This window comes from Pongo abelii, chromosome 2 (genome assembly GCF_028885655.2).
Source record: "Pongo abelii isolate AG06213 chromosome 2, NHGRI_mPonAbe1-v2.0_pri, whole genome shotgun sequence".
Classification (NCBI taxonomy): Eukaryota; Metazoa; Chordata; class Mammalia; order Primates; family Hominidae; genus Pongo; species Pongo abelii.
The window spans coordinates 91,729,855-91,746,915 of NC_085928.1; the positions used below are offsets into that span (position 1 = coordinate 91,729,855).

General features: G+C 41.8%; 1 protein-coding gene across 13 annotated transcripts in view; it reads left to right on the forward strand.

Annotated features, from left to right (window-relative positions):
• CADPS (calcium dependent secretion activator) overlaps positions 1-17,061 on the forward strand; it is a 474,942-nt gene that overhangs the window by 280,222 nt on the left and 177,659 nt on the right. For all 13 annotated transcript variants that reach the window (XM_054551945.2, XM_054551946.2, XM_054551947.2 and 10 more), the window contains exons 7-8: positions 503-614; positions 7,948-8,087. In XM_054551945.2, the coding sequence (XP_054407920.1) occupies positions 503-614; positions 7,948-8,087 (252 nt within the window). The remainder of the gene's footprint in view (positions 1-502; positions 615-7,947; positions 8,088-17,061) is intronic.

Here is a 17,061-nt window from a genome sequence, read left to right on the forward strand (position 1 = left end):
AATCTCCTTATTCAACTCATCTTTGAATGCCAGTGAAAATGGGGCTCCCCACCTCCCCACCACTACTGCTGAAGTCTCATTTGAAAGTCAGGTGTTGGCTTGAACCAAATGAAGCCCCATCCCAAGGTCTACAACTGCAGTTTCCACGAATGAGGAAGTCAAAGGATGCAATGAAATATTAGTGATTTCCCTGGAATAGTTTGTAGATACAGTAAATGCATGGGAACAGGTTCTCACCAACATGAGTTTATGCTAATTTCAAGTCATTCCTTATAGTGCTCTGTGAAGACCATGGCAACTTTCTGAGCATCTGTCTTGCATTTGCCTAACAAGTTAATTAACACTTTTATTACTCTGGCAGCTTTGAAGGGGAGGAGAAGAGGATGTGACAGCTAATGCTGCCTTGGGTTAACCCTGCATTCACCTGACCTGGGAACAGTGGAATAGTTTAGACTCATCAAGGCAGATATGTCTACAATGACCTCTTTGATTCTGTCTGCAGCTGGGGCACCCAGGGTGACTTCTCCACAACCCATGCACTGCCAGCTGTGAAGGTGAAGCTGTTCACAGAGAGCACAGGCGTCCTGGCCTTGGAGGACAAGGAGCTCGGGCGGGTAAGCACTTCCCATCACAAGGGGGACTCCAGAGAGAGGATTTCCCCAGCTAGGTCTCCAGTGCACAGGTCACCAAGAGGCAGCATTGCCAAGTGCTGAGAGGCTCAGTTTTGAACTTTAAATCCTGGACTCCACTCTACATTGGCTAGGTGACCTTAAGCAAGTTCCTCAACCTCTCTGAGCCTCAGATTCTCTTCTACAAAGCTGGGCTAACAAGAGTGTGCCCTACAGGAGATACAGCAGGAGTTCTCAATACTATCAGACCCAAACATCCTTTAGAGTTAAGATTTGTAATGTCTTTTAATGTCTTAAAGTGAAGTTCTTAGATGATTTAACTGCCTACCCACCTGACAATGTTAAAGTCAACACAATGACATAAGAGAGAAAGAAAAGGAAGTAAATTAATAACAAAAAACTTCAAAATGTACATACTCAAAGATCTAATAGAGGAGTGCTTTGCTTGCTCCCATATGAAGAGTCACTGTGAAGGTGACAGTTACAAAATCCACTGTGGGGTGTGGAGGTATGCTGTACTGGTGACTCCTAAGCCTGAGCTTCAGTAAACCGATTTACTCACATGTTAAGCAATACTTGTAAAGTTTCCTTGATTTCCTTAGAAATGTGCCAAAAAGACTTTGATTTGAAATGTAAGACAGAGTTAAGATCTCCATGTAGTTCATTATAAACAGATTTTTTTCATCTCCACCAATATCCCATGGGAATATTCAAAAGTCAGATGGGATGCAGGAAGATGCCTCACTAGGGAGCTTCATCTCATTCCTTGCAGGATGTTTAGCATCCCTGGACCCACCCACTCAATGCCAACAGGGACTGGCACCAATTATTTTGTCAATCAAAACATCATGAAAATTTCTGAGACATTCCTGAGAGGTGGTACCAACCCCCTTGAAAACCACAGAGATAATAGTGAAATTTCTGTTTGCATCTGAACCATTGACTCTGCACCAAGAAGCCAGTAATATTTTCAAAAGTTGATTTTGCCAGTAACCCCACCTGCTTATGGTAAAATCTGAACTCATTTAATTTGGCTTCTGCTCACCTCTTCACCCCCATCTGCTGCCACATTCCTCCCTGCCTACTATACCCCAGCATCATTGGCCAAATTTCAATCCCTCATATAAACCAAATTCTCTCCCTCCTCAGGCGACTTTCTATCTGTTGTCGTCTCCCCACCTCCCAACCCTTCAAAAAGCATAAATGCCTTCTCTGCATAAATGCCACCTCCTTGGAGAGTCCTTTCCTGACAGCTCAGTCCCCTTCATTTGCTATCTCAGCTCCTTGTTCACATACACTACTAAAGTGATCACCAATGAGAGAAAGAAACAGAATTGGCAGACATTCAGGCTTCTGTCCGCCCCACTGGACTGTAAAATCTCCACGGAGATAGAAACCTAAACTATTTTGTTCACTACCTTATACCCAGAGCCCAGCACATAGACTTTCAATAAATTTTATTTTGGCCAGGCGCGGTGGCTCACGCCTGTAATCCCAGCACTTTAGGAGGCCGAGGTGGGCGGATCACCTGAGGTCAGGAGTTCGAGACCAGCCTGGCCAACATGGTGAAACCCCATCTCTACTAAAAATACCAAAAAAATTAGCCGTGCATGGTGGCAGGCACCTGTAATCCTAGCTACCCAGGAGGTTGAGGCAGGAGAATCACTTGAACCCGGGAGGCAGAAGTTGCAATGAGCCGAGATCGCTCCATTGCACTCCAGCCTGGGCAACAGGAGTGAAACTCCATCTCAAAAATAATAATAATAAAATAAATAAATAAATATAAATTTTATTTCATTTTGGTTAATGTATAATCACTCCTGAAATCTACGTGATCTCAGCCCAGAGAATCTCTCTGAGCCTCTGATATAACATCTATAGCATAATGAGAGACCATCCCAGACAAGCACACAGGCACACACACCTAACAATGCCAGCAAGAATTCATCTCCTGTACTTCCTTTTTTTCTTCCTTTCTTTCACCCATTTTTCCAATCTGGCTTTCATCTATAGAATCAACCTGGAGTCATATTACTACAGCATAGACCACAGATGGAGGTAAAACGAAAAGTAAATAAAGCTAACAGCAAAAATAAAAAACAGTGTCCCTACCCAGAAAAGTGGGAGGAGAGGAGATGATGAAAGAAAAGAAAAGGTTTAGCTGTTTCCTTTGAGAAACGATACTCATTTCTGTCCCTAGGGAAAGAGAGACACACATAGAGTGGAGGAATTATCCTGCCTTTCATTTTTCTTCAAATTTCTCCTTTTCTAAGAAGGCAGATGTTAAGAATCATGAGTCTCAGAGACCCTGAATATTAGTGTTAGAAGGAACAAGTGTAACTGACCAGCCCAGGATGCTCACCCTGGGTCCACAATGAGCCTCCGAAGACCCAGGATCCAGGATGCCCTGGAATTTTTTTTTTTTTTTTTTTTTAGCTGGAATGTCTCTCTGTTGCCCAAGCTGGAGTACAGTGGCATGATCTTGGCTTGCTGCAACCTCCACCTCCCAGGTTCATGTGATTCTCATGCCTCAGCCTCCCAAGTAGCTGGGATTACAGGCACATACTACCACATCTGGCTAATTTTTGTATTTTTAGTAGAGACAAGGTTTTACCATGTTGGCCAGGCTGGTCTGAACTGCTAACCTGAAGTGATCTGCCCACCTCAGCCTCCCAAAGTGCTAGGATTACAGGCATGAGCTACTGTACCCAGCCTGGAAATAGTTTACAAATGTGTTTGTGCCTGGGCCTATATGCATTTTTCTGGACTGGCTACCAAAGCATTCACCGACTTCTCAAAGCCATTTCTGCTCAGAAAAGTTAAGGCCACTGACATATTGAAATCCTTTGTTTTATAGATGAGAAAACTTGCTCCCATGGAAAGCAGGAGACTTCTCCAGAGCCATCCAGCCAGTCAGGGACCCATGCATGGGCCAGGCCACTGTCCCAAAGACTTTGTGCACAGCCCCTCAGTGCTCTCTCAAGACAACCCTACTGAGGCAGCCACAGTCATCACCTCTCTTGTACAGAAGAGCATGCTGAGGTCCAGAGGGTTCAGTTACTTCAGGAATCATGTTGCCTCATCTCCAGGGCTATTTGCACTACACTACGTTGTCCCTACATGAAAATAAAACCCTGGGCTCTGCTGTGGTGGTGAAGACCATGGGCTTGCCACAGCCCCACACACACTCATTTCATAATGATTCATTCTCTTCTTCAGGTCCCTCATACATTCCCCCAGATGCTAGTTTACTCCTCCTTTGTGCCAAAGAAACTTTCTGCCAGTTGCAGTGGAGCTGGCCTGCCTGGCCCTTGTGCTGGCTGGACACACTCTGCTGGCAGCATCTTCATGAGCAGCAGCTGGGTGACCTAAGAGTGCAGTGAAGCCACACTTGGACCTCACGAGAGAGTACTTCTATGCTCTAATTCTTCCCACACTTTAGCAGACCCATGTTTAGAATCCTGTTGTTACGTTTGTTCATTCAACCAGTTTTTGGTTTGTTTCTTTAGGGTTATGTTTTGTTTTTAATAACCTTTTTAATTAAAAAAAAATTCATGCACATTGTGAAAACAAGTTAAAATTGATATATAGTGAAAAGTAATTTTTCTCTTCTATCTCACCCTAGTATCCCTTCCCAGAGAAAAATTTTGTTTTCAATTTATGGTTATCCTTCCCCAAATAGTCTCTGCATGTACAAACATAGCATATACAAACACATATGTATATATTCCCCCTCTTTTAAAAAAAAGCACAGTTGGAAGCTACTATATACACACTTCTCTACATGGTGCCTGAAATCATTATATTTGGTGATTAGTTTTCATATGACCCTAGACTGACATGTCTCCTTTTTACATAGCTACATTATATTCCATTATGTAGATATATTTTATTTAACAAATCCTCTATGGATGAATTTTTAGATTATTTCATCTTTGGCTATATAAACAGTGCTTCAGTGAAAAGCCTTGAATGTATTTCTTTGTATATGTGTGGATATCTATAGAATAAATTTTCAAAAAATATTTTGCTGATTGAAATTTGAAATTTGACAGATACTGCCATATTGTCCCCTAAAGTGCATACACCAATTGATCCTTCCACAAAAGGCATAAGAGAGTGCCTGTTTTCCTGCATCCTTCCCAACCCTGCAATATTATAGGATTGTAGGCCCGCTGTGTCCAATCATTTGTGCTGTGCACAGAGCAAATAGGAATAATGACAGGTAAAAACCCTTAACCTCACAAAGCATAAGGGACACAGACATAAAAACAGAAATTATAGTGCAATGTGGGAAGTGTTCTGCTAGGAAAAAAAAAAAAAGAAAGAGACACCTGGAAATGAAGCACCTAGCAAGAAGGTAAAATCCAGTCATACAGTCTCAGGGACAGGGATTCTTTCCTGGGGTATGCAAGAGGTACTGAGAGAGATATAGGCTAAGTCGAGGAGGGGATCTGTCAGGTAAAGGCTGAGGGTAAAGTAGCCCCCTAGCAGGCCCTGCCTGTGTGCCCAGGCAACTAGGAGAAGCCACGGCTGGCTGGAGTGCAGCTACTTCAGGGGGTGGGTCATGGCGGCCACATCAGCATCCCCACATCAAAGCACAGCACACATGGTCCTCGGCTGAATTGACAAAGTGCTTGATTAGCAGCCTGGAATGTCCAGATGAGGTGTCTGGTCTGCTTGGGACTCATGTGCACCCAGAAGGACCCTCATAATTCAGCAGTACTGACACATACAAATGAGTCATCAGCCTGTCAGAGGCATGGCAGGGTGAGGGCAAAGACAGAAGAGAGCTGTGGTCACTTCATCTCTCCATCCACCCTGGAAAAGAGGTCTCCCCAGCAAGCAGTTGCACAGGGGAAGAAGTCTTTGTGGCACAGCCAGTAATGAGCTGTGGCTATTGCGTCACGAATGGACACCATATTGCCAGTGGGAAGCACGCCCAGAATCCATATGGCGAAAGGCCTGTTAATGAGCTCCGGGTGCCCAGAGCACTGCTCCCTCTGTGATTTTGCCAAACAGGCAGGAGCAGACAGAAGCCCAGGGCCTTTCTTACTTACTGCGGTTCTGGCCCTGGATGGGGTGTCTCTTACCAGCACCTCCCTATCTGGCTTCCCAGCACATCTCACCCCTACCTCTCTTAGGCCAGACCAGCTCAGGATGGAGGGTCAGCTTCACTGAGATCAGCAGCTCCCACAAAGTGTCAGGCCTTGGGATGTGGCACATGATACAGGGTGACATGTAAGAACAGGCAGTTCCTGGAGAAAAGGGAGAGGTCTCCACGACCCAGCAGTGCCCTATCTCACTCATTTCCTCCCAGCATCTGTCCTATGACATGTTGCAGTTCTCTGGTGCCAGTTAAGTGAATTTATGCATTTTATGCTGGAGCTCTAACTAAATCAACCTTTACAAAATAAACAAGCGACCTCAGAAGATAACTGCACAAAACTCTGATTTGGAGGTGTTACTAGCAATGCAAGCCTGGCAAACAAGAAAATGGTGGAGCCAACACCTGACCTACTGGCAAACACTCTGTCACTCATATCATGAGATAAAAACAATGCCAATGTAATCAGATGGGACAAGATGTCAGACAAGACATGATGAAATTATTTAGAAGACAACTCAAACTACGGATTTATAACCAATGTCATCAACAATGTACCTTGCCCTAAATATATGTGGTACGTTAAAGATAGCTAATAATACCACAGCCACCACAATTAGCAAGTTATTCCAAAATATAGATTTTTAAATCTTTAGCCCATCTTTGATTTGTGTATATTTTATGATATATGTGATGAGGTAATATATTAATACAAAGTAAACTTATGTAATATAAAATAGCATACAGATACTCAATTGCTCAAAAACATTGTACTAAAATAGGGCATGATCAAAAAACATTGACAGCCTCTGTTCTGAAAAATCAGGCTTTTCTGTGTTTCAATCATGTCATAAGACAGTGGGAAGACTTGAAATTTGTGGTTAGCAAGAATGCATATTTCGTCAGAGACAGGGAACTTAATGAAGAAAAACGGTCAGGCCCAGAAAGAGAAGGGCTGAGAAATCAGCATAAATGAAGCACATCTAAGTGAGCTGATTTTTTTTTTTTTTTCTGCCATGGCCTCCTCCTCCTCCTCTCAGCAGTCTTGTTTCACAATCACACAGGGAGCCATATGTGTCTGCCCTTCAAGCATGGGCCAAGCTTGCATGACTAGTGAAGCTGATACAGCATCTAGAAGGCCAGAGTGTCCACCCATGAGACCCTGAGCCCCTCACGGCCACCTCCAGAGGTGAAAGAAGCCCAGGAAAGGGGCCTGCCATCCCTGCACCTAGAGAAAGTAAATACTTTGAAAACAGCCAAAACAACGTGCCACAAACCAGGGCATGCTGCCATCACAGAAGCAAATCTTAGCAAGCCCAGCTTTTGTTGTGCCTATATTTAGTTCGTGTTCCCTTAGTTTCAAGGATTTTCCAAATATTCAATTCCTCCCTAAATGCATATTCCCCAGATACCACGTGTCTCCTGAGAACTCTGTGATCACAAAGCGAAAAAGTGGATTTAGTGAGTTACTCACTTCCTGTTTCACTCTCAGAATTCCAGACAATAAGAATGGATGCAGAAGACCCAAATCAAGCTGCCATCTCTGAAGCACACTGGTGAAAGGCATTTCCTAAGAAATGATCCTTCTTCAAGTCGTGTGTGCTTTCCTCCATGCGAGGGCAAAGTTGGATGTTGTGTGATAAGATTTCCAGGCCAGGTGAAATCAGGTTGAAATGTGTGACTCCAAGCAAGTCCCTTTCCTTCCCTGAGTCTCACATTTCTCATCCATCTGATAAGGTTCCTTCCATTTTCCCCTGGGGGCCTTGAGGAATTTCTCCTCTTGAAAAGTGAAAGAAATCCTAAAGAATGGAGAAAAAGAGTGGACTAAAAGGACTCTCTAATATATAAGCATATTTCTTCCTTTTATGCATCCATCTTCTTATACAAAGATGTAGAGAACAATGTGTGGACAATATTCTCCATTCTGGGTTTGTTTAGTATGTCTGAACATTAGAAAAGTCAAAGCAGAATCACAGAAATCATGATTTTCATGACAGAATCATTACAGAATTACAGAAATCTTTACTTTTACAAAATTAGCCAGGAAGGATCAAAAGAATGTGTTTCTATCCCCAGGCATGGCTGCTCCACAGTGGGAATTGTTCAAAGTTCCCACTCAGAACAAAGTTCCCACTCAGAATGAAAGTTTCTAATCTATAAAAACATAATGGTGCTTCTCTTTTCTAGCTGCTTGTCCTTTTTCCCCTGCAGGTTATTCTCCATCCCACCCCGAACAGCCCCAAACAGTCAGAGTGGCACAAAATGACAGTCTCCAAAAACTGCCCCGACCAAGATCTCAAAATCAAACTTGCTGTCCGAATGGATAAGCCTCAAAACATGAAGCATTCTGGGTAAGTGTTTCTTCCCCAACTAGCAGTTTTGGACACACGTCTGTTCATTTCTCAAAACAAAAACAGAAACAAACACAAGATCTTCAGAGAACTATGTAGAAGGAAATATAAAGAATTCATATTAAAATATTTGACTTTGATATTTACTGTAAACTTCCTCACTTCTTAGGATGACTGTATTTTCATTTTTGCTGTCAAAATAGAAAAATGTCCTTCTCTTTCTCTAATAGGGTTTCTAGGACAATTCAAAACTTTCTTAGCAGCATGCTAGGTGATTCTAGTTTGGAGAGGTCTTATAGGCTCCGCATACCTTGTCGGAGGCACCCAGATCATTCAAACTCTGCATATGACTCACTTGCACTTCAATCAGTAACCCACATCTTTGAGGTGTGAGCAGCAGGGAGAGGCCACCTTCAATCAACTCACATTTAATATATTTTGGTATTTAGTGCAGCATTTAAATGAATGAGAAAAAATAGAAAATTTGTGATCATCTTCATTTTCTTAAGGTTTGAGAAAAATGACCAATTCATTTCAAGTAAAGCAAAAAAAAATAGGTAAGATGCCATTTTTTTTTACAAATAAAACCAGTGATTTTTCTAGAAAATGTTTGTTGGTGACTGAGTATATGCTGAGCCATGACCTATTAAACTAAATCACATGGATCTCATTATCTCAGAAAACATGATAATCGTGTAACTCTGAAAAGGGAAAGTTTAGTAGAAGAGAATGGAGTGTTTGGCGGGTATTCTGCAGGTACACTGCCAACTGGCTATCATTCTGCTTAGCCCCTCTGGGCCCTAGAGAGGTCTCGTTAATTCTTTTTTGGGTGTATGTATATTGATGATAAAGCTCAAAGTACTAAAAGTGCCATTAAAAATGAGGGTTACGGCTGGGCACAGTGGCTCACGCCTGTAATCCCAGCACTTTGGGAGGGCGAGGTGGGAAGATCACCTGAGGTCAGGAGTTTGAGACCAGCCTGACCAACATGGTGAAACTCCATCTCTACTAAAAATACAAAAAAATTAGCTGGGCATGGTGGTGGGCACCTGTAATCCTAGCTATTCAGGAGGCTGAGGCAGGAGAATGGCTTGAACTCGGGAGGCAGAAGTTGCTGTGAGCCAAGATTGGACCATTGCACTCCAGCGTGGGCAACAGAATGAGACTCCATCTCAAAAAAAAAAAAAAAAAAAAAAGAGGGTTGGTTAGATGTACTAGAGGTTTGGGAAATTCACAAACCCAATTTCAGGGCCTAGCCGTGATTAAGACAGGTTTAAACAGAAGCCCACGTGAAGTCCAAGAGGGCGTGACCAGGACAGGAATTGAACTTCCCAGTAGATGAGCAGACCACAGCAGCATGCAGTTAGACAGTAAAGAACAGGAGCCTAGCCATGGTGCCTCGGAGTTCTAGGAAGTGAAAAAAGCCGAAGGTTCCAGAGAAAAACAAAGACCTACCAGTCAGGGCACCAGAGAGGTTCAGGTATGAAGGGTTCCAGAGGAAGCAAAGGTCACCTGTGAGCTGGAGACCAGTGACTCAACCCAAGGGTTGGTTTGGATTTAGAGAATTTGCTTTGCATTGTCTTGAGGCCAGATTATTCCAAGCCTGAGCTGGGATTATGGCAAAGCTCTTCTGCCTGGGGTGTGAAAAAGCCATAGGAGCATGTGCAGGGCCCTAAGTACACACTCAGTCCTTTGGCAAGTATCCAGGATGAAGTACAACCAGATTTTCTTTGATTAAATTAGAATGCCATGGAACATTGCTGAGGTCTACCATTCTTCCTTCTTATCATGCTCCTGGTATATATTCTGACAATATTCGTGGAATTTCTCCCTAATATGTCTTCCCCCTCTGTGATGAACATCCTACTTTCAAGACAAAGGGGTTGATAATTCAATTAGGTTTATGTAGTGCACAAGAAAAGATCTGCATCTTTAGCAAAATCCTGTCTCATAAATACTCCATAAATATTTTCTAAAGGAACCAGCACGTGAGTGAGCAGAACAGACGTAGAAAGAGAGAGAGAGAGAGACAAAGAGGATAGGGCAGATCAAAGAGAGAAAATAGAGAACAGAATATGAATGAATGTATCTGTCCTCTAAACTGCTTTTTTTCAAACTTCCTTTAAAAAAACGATCACTGCCTCAACCTACATTCAAGTTCCCTCTGAAGCACTGTACTAGGTGTTTTGTTGTGTCACTTATTCTCCACAGCAACCACTTGACACAGGTATTATTTTCCCTACTGGATGAATTCCCATTTCCCGCATTCTCTTCGTTCGCTCTGCTGGAAACTGAACTAACTGATTTGGACTGGGGAATTTTTGTGTTGATTTGTTTGTAAAATTATTAACATGTTTCAGGCTACCTTGACCCTACAGATGACAGAAGAAATATGTAGCTCACTTCTGACAGGTTTCATAGCTATTTCATATTGCTAGACTTCCATTTTAAAATTACCCCTGCCGGGAGATACACCAAGAGAGCTTAAAATAGCTCTGAAAAGTGAATGGTGAATGCCTTAATAACACCATCAGACCCAATGTGGCCTAAATCAGGGGTAAGCAACCTTAGTTGCCTAAGGGACTATTCAGAGAAAATAAAAATGTTTATGGAGTACATTTTTTTTCCATTTAAAATAGTTTTACTGAGCCCAGTTGTGTAAAGGAGGATAGAAATATGAGAGCAATGTCACAGCTTAGAAAATGGGAGAAAAAAAGGAAAAGAAAAAATTTTTTGAGACAGAGTGGGGCTCTGTCACCCAGGCTGGAGTGCAGCAGTGTGATCTCTGCTCACTGTGCAGCCTCTGCCTCCCAGGCTCAAGCCATCCTCCCACCTCAGCCTCCCAAGTAGCTGGGACCACAGGTGTGCACCACCACACCCAGCTAATTTTTGTACTTTTGGTAGAGATGAGGTTTTGCCAGGTTGGCCAGGCTGGTCTCAAACTCCTGGACGCAAGCAATCTGCCTGCCTTGGCTTCCCAAAGCTCTGGGATTACAGGCATGAGCCACCACGCCCAGCCGAAAAAGGAATTTTAAAGAAGCATAGTTGAGGTTATAAATTGTTCCCATGTTAAGCTTTTTTCTAACATAAAAGGAACATAAGAATCACTGGGAATTATGAATATTGGTGTGCACTGTGGTTCTTTGAATGAGCCACTGGGCCGTTCAGAATAACTTTATTGAACAGAAATGAATGTGTCAGTGGGAAAAATCAACACTGCTTCTTGACCTTAAAATGTTAGTATCTGGGCATATTTGAGAATCAGCAACTCCTAGATGCCTTTCTAATTTTTCATCTTTTATATCTGTATGGTGTTTTCAAGTTCAGGAAGTGTATTCATATCCATTCTCTCATTTTATCACTGAAACCACCTCACAAGGATTAGGTATTATCATTCTCCCATCTTAATAAATGCCCCCTCCTTCACCCAGATACCCAGACCAAAAACCTTGAAGTAATCATTGACATTTTCCTTTCTCATCCACCATCAATTTTTGTTTTTCTTTTCGAGACAGGGTCTTGCTCTGTTACCCAGACTGGACTGCGCAGGTGCAATCCTAGCTTACTGCAGCCTAGACCTCCTGGGCTCAGGCAGTCCTCCCACCTCAGCCTCTCAAAGGGCTGGGATTACAGGCATGAGCCACCAAACCTGGCCATCATCAAATTCTTTTCACTCCATCTTCAAGATAAATCTACAATTCAACCCTTTACCCCTGCCTCCATCTCACCATTGGCTTCCAAGCCTCCGTCACTGCTCCCCTTCACTTTCTGCTCCTGCTTCGTAAGCAGTTCCCTGCTTCTGCCCCTGCCTCCTGGTAGTCTATTTCCTACCGTGAAGCAATTTTTTTAAAAAACGCAATTCAGATCCTGCCACTCGAATGCAGGAAAACCTCCAATGATTCCCCATCTCATTCAGAGTAAAAGCCAATGTTGTTACCATGACTACGAGACCCTACATACCTGGTCTTGATCACTGTTCCAGCCACACTGGCCTCCTTGCTCTTCCTCCCAGGCACAAAGTACACCCCCATCTCAAGACCCTTGTCCCGGCTGTTTCCCTTCCCTTTAACCCAGATCTCCAACATTTCTATACCTTATCAGAAAGCCTTACCTGGCCCCCCGTGTCCTCCCTCTCTCTCTTACTCTGTTTTGTTTTCACCAGAGCTCTTATCATGTATATCATATACTTCTTTCTTTATTAGTTTGTTGTCTGTCTTCCCCCCTAGAGTGTGAGTTCCTTGTCAGAAGGGAAATTTGTTTCCTTTTTTCATAGGACCTTCATACAGAGACTGACATGTAGCAAAAGTCCAGTGAATTATTTATTGTTTAGATGAATAAGTGAATAAATGAACCCCCATTTACACTTAGAGAAATTGGAGCTTAAAGTGGTTAAAAGACTTGCCCAAGTCAGAGTAAGCATGAGTTGGGTCCAGAGTTATTACTTTCAATCCAACCTTAACTGAGGACCTGAAGCTTGACTAAAATAGAGAGCTCCTTATGACTCCACATTTAATTCATTCAATGAACCACAGTCCACCAACCGGGAGTAATTTGCAGCAATTCTGATTTTCCTTTTATATTTTAACAAACTTCAAAAGGAATACAGTTTGTAACACTTGGCTATCTTCTTAAAATCTCCTTTCTCCTTCCATTTCTGTAGCTGTGCCACTGTTCTAGACCTCTTGTTCTTCAAAATCATCACACTTCTCTCCTCCTCATAGGTCTCCAAGACACCATGCTTTTTGGCACAGACTCTAAAACCAGGGTACTGGACTAGACTAATCAAATATCTTTAGTGTTTCATTTTATCTCCCTTGTTGACTTCTTATCTATAAATGTCAATTAGATCAAGTCAGTTTATAGCGTTGTTCAAAGAATCTATATCCTTACTGATTTTCATTTATTTAGAGGAAGCTCTCAAGCTCTTACTAGAATTTTAAATTTGTTTCTCCTTGTAGTTGTGTCTGGTTTTGCTTCATATGTTATGAAGCTTTGTTATTAGATGCAGAAGCATTTAAGATTGTTAAGTCTTTTTTTTTTTTTTTTTTTTGAGACGGAGTCTTGCTCTGTCACCCAGGCTGGAGTGCAGTGGCATGATCTCGGCTCACTGCAAGCTCCGCCTCCCGGGTTCACTCCATTCTCCTGCCTCAGCCTCCCAAGCAGCTGGGACTACGGGTGCCCGCCACCAGGCCCAGCTAATTTTTTGTATTTTTAGTAGAGAAGGGTTTCACAATGCTAGCCAGAATTGTCTCGATCTCCTGACCTCATGATCTGCCTGCCTCAGCCTCCCAAAGTGCTGGGATTACAGGCGTGAGCCACCGCACCTGGCCGTTACGTCTTCTTCATTGACTTACTCCTTTTTCATTATGAAATAATCTCCTTGATCTCCAGCAATATTCTTCACCTGCAATTTACTTTGTATGACAGTGATATAGCCCCTCCAGCTTTTTTTGTAAAAAAAAAAAAAAAAGTGTTAGCATGGTAAATCTTTTTTTTTTCTATCTTTTTATTTTTAACCTATTTGTGTCTTTAAAAAGTGCATTTCTTATAGGCAGCATAGAATGAGGTCTAACTTTTTAACTCAAATTTGAAGATCCTTGCCTTTTAGTTGAGATATTTAGCCTATTTACATTTAATGTTATTATTGATATGTTTAAACTTATTTTGTTGTTTGTCATCCTTGCTTTTTATTTTCTGTTTGTTCTATCTGATCTTTGTTCCCTTTTTCCTATTTTTCTACCTTCTTTGGAATTAGCTGAATATCTTTGTGATTCTACTTTGTCTTCTTTATTGTATTATTATCCCTAAATGCCAATTATATCAAATTGCCTAGAATGCAACTCTTGCCACAACCACTTACTAGCTGTAGGCAAGTTTCTTAACCCCTCTGGACTTCATTTTGCTCAACGTAAAGCAGAAATAACAACAGTATTTGTCTTGTAGGGTTGTTGTGAGGACTAAATGAGCTAATACATGTATAGTATTTAGAACAAGGTCTGATACATGGTTAATAGCTACAGCTATAGAAGAGTTATTGTTGTTAGTGGTGTTGGTTGTAATCATCATTGTTATTTGCTTTCATTTATTCTTTGTACTTTTTTCCAGCCCATGCTTCTTCTTGCTGGGCTGCTATATGATAGCTGAGGTACCTGAGGTCTCCCTGCTCTCCATCTCCTCCTTGATACCCAAGAAGAGGACAAAAGCATCCCTGTAGGAATCATGGTTCTTGTCTCACTGCGACTTCTGTTCTTATAAGAAATTCTTATGAAGAATTTCTGACAAGGAGGAATAAGTTCAAGAGACCTATTGTACAATATGCTGACTATGATTAATAACAATACATTGTATACTTGAAAATTCCAAGAGTAGATATTTAATAAAGAGAGCCATGTTACTAATTCACATTAAATTCGCAAATATCATATGAGAGAAGACTGCCTTATTTTTTTATTCAAATGAAAAGTTACAAGCATTGCCATGGGTGCTACCCTGCCAAGTAGTCCCAGAGCAGAGGGACACTGAGGCCAGAGGGGTCTTCCAGGATTCAGCAGTTTTGGGGGATTCCTGGAACTAAAGTTGAACACAGATGAATCTTCCTCTTCTTTTTTTACTCCTTTGTAGCTCGCTCACTCTGGTCTCTCATATAACTAAAATGTCCCCAGTGAATAACAGGGATGTCAGTGACCCAGTAGCAAGAATTTTACAAAAATATCATAAGAGAGGATACATTCAAATCATGATGCAAAATATGGCCTGGAGCTCCAAACCCAGACATGTGTACCTCACTTTCCTTCCCAACAGATGTGCACCCAAAATTATTTATTCTTTCTACTAGGACTGCTTTTTTTTTTTTTTTTTTTAAGACAGCGTCTTGCTCTGTCACCCAGGCTGAAGTGCAGTGGCGTGATCTCAGCTCACTGCAACCTCCACTTCCAGGTTCAACTGATTCTCATACCTCAGCCTCCTGCGTAGCTGGGACTACAGACGCATACCACCATGCCCAGCTAATTTTTTTTTTTTTCAGTAGAGATGGGGCTTCACCATGTTGGCCAGGCTGGTCTCAATCTTCTAACCTCAACTGATTTGTGCACCTCAGCCTCCCAAAGTGCTGGGAGTACAGGTGTCAGCCACCGTGAGGACTGCTGTTTTTAATACTACAAATAGTGGCACACATAACAACAATAACAATAATACTTATCCAGCCCTTACCACGTGCCAGTGAGCATGCTAAGCACTTGACACATATCACCCCCATGAGTTCTCACAAGAACTCTATAAAGTAACTGTTAGGTTATCCCCATCTTACAGCTAAGGAAACTGAGGCACAGGGCAGCTAAGCCAAAGGAAAGTTAATGACAGGGCCGGAATTCCCACTTAGGTGTTTCTCCTTTAGTCTGAGATATAACCACTGGTCTAAACTGCCACTGACTACATTAGAATACTGCTTTATCTATTGGTAAATCCAGATTTCCACATACCCGGACAGCTTGAAGACAGAGAGTTCAGGGCCACTAATGCCCACACAAATAGATCTGCCTGTAGTGTGAGGAGCTAGGAGGGAAGCCACCTGTATGTCTGCAATAACAGAACTTCCATCTGCTCCAGGTACTGTGCATCCTCTTTAATGAGCATGTTTCCACCCAAGAAAACGCAGAGCCGGAGCTGACTAGACAGAAACAGTACATCTCAGCCCTCAGTTTTTCTTGGTTTTGACACCTTCTGGTATGTGCCAAATTAGCAATAAATTCTGAGGAAAACCTCAGAGGGAAAGCCCCTCCCTCAAGCAGACTTTCCAAAGGAAAATTGTTAGTTTTTCTCTGATCCCACCAGCTTTCCCATTCAGAAGCCTTTAACCAGAAATCCCCTCTGTTCAATTAGAATCGTGACTCCTGTTCTTACATCAAAAAAAGAAACCAAAGTTTGTCATCTAGAAGGGAGGAGGAAGAGTGTGAAGAAGAGGGTACTTTAGAGTTAGGCTCTTTTGAGTTTAATTTCTGGCTGTGTCCTTTATCAGCTGTGGAACCTAGGAAAGTTACTTAAACTTTCTCAGCCTCAGCTCCCTCAACTGTAAAATAGGAATAATAGTGTATAATGATATAGCTAATAGCAAGTATTTACTTTAAGCTAGTTATTGTTCTAAGCACTTTATATTTATACTTTAATCCTCACAACCCTTGAGGTAGGTACCATTATTATTATCCCCATTGTTTAGATGAGAAAACTGAAGTAGAGATAACTCTAGTAATTTATCTGCCCAAGTTTGCACATGAATCTGGGTAACATATCTCCAGATTTAAGCTCTTAACTCCTCCAGATGAGTGTAATAAATTCACATAAAGTGCCTGGCACAGCACAGAAAACTTGTAACACTTCACTAAGTAGTAGCTATTGTTTTTATTATGAAGAAATAGTTAATGATTCAATATGAATTACACTCTGTGGGTTCTATGAACTTCTTTTTCTACTTTTATTCTCATGTCTCATGATTATATAAACAATAGATGTTGTAGCTGTATTCATTGTTGCAAATCTCTTTCTATGGATGCAAAGTAAAGGGAAATGGTTAGTAGCTGCCAGATATAATTCCAGAAAAGTGTGAGGCTGTTACAATCTTGCTAGTCATTACTAAAACAACTACAAAATTTCTTGCCCACTTCCTGAATTTGATCTTTTACGTCATCTACTTCCCTATGTACCTAAGTCCAAGATTTCCTTTCACACATTTAAGTTATTGTTTGCTGCTAAAATGATACACTTTCCTCTGCCCATAGAGAGATTTTGTAATAAAGCTGAGATTTATTGTGCATCTACTTCCTGACATGCCTCATGCTTATACTTCACGAGCACTGTCTCATTTAATCCTCACAACACCCCTGTGAGTTAGGAACAATTACTGACCTGTCTTACAGAACACCAAGAGGTTAAGCATCTTGACCAACATTTCACAGTAACTGGTAGAACTAGAACTGGAAGA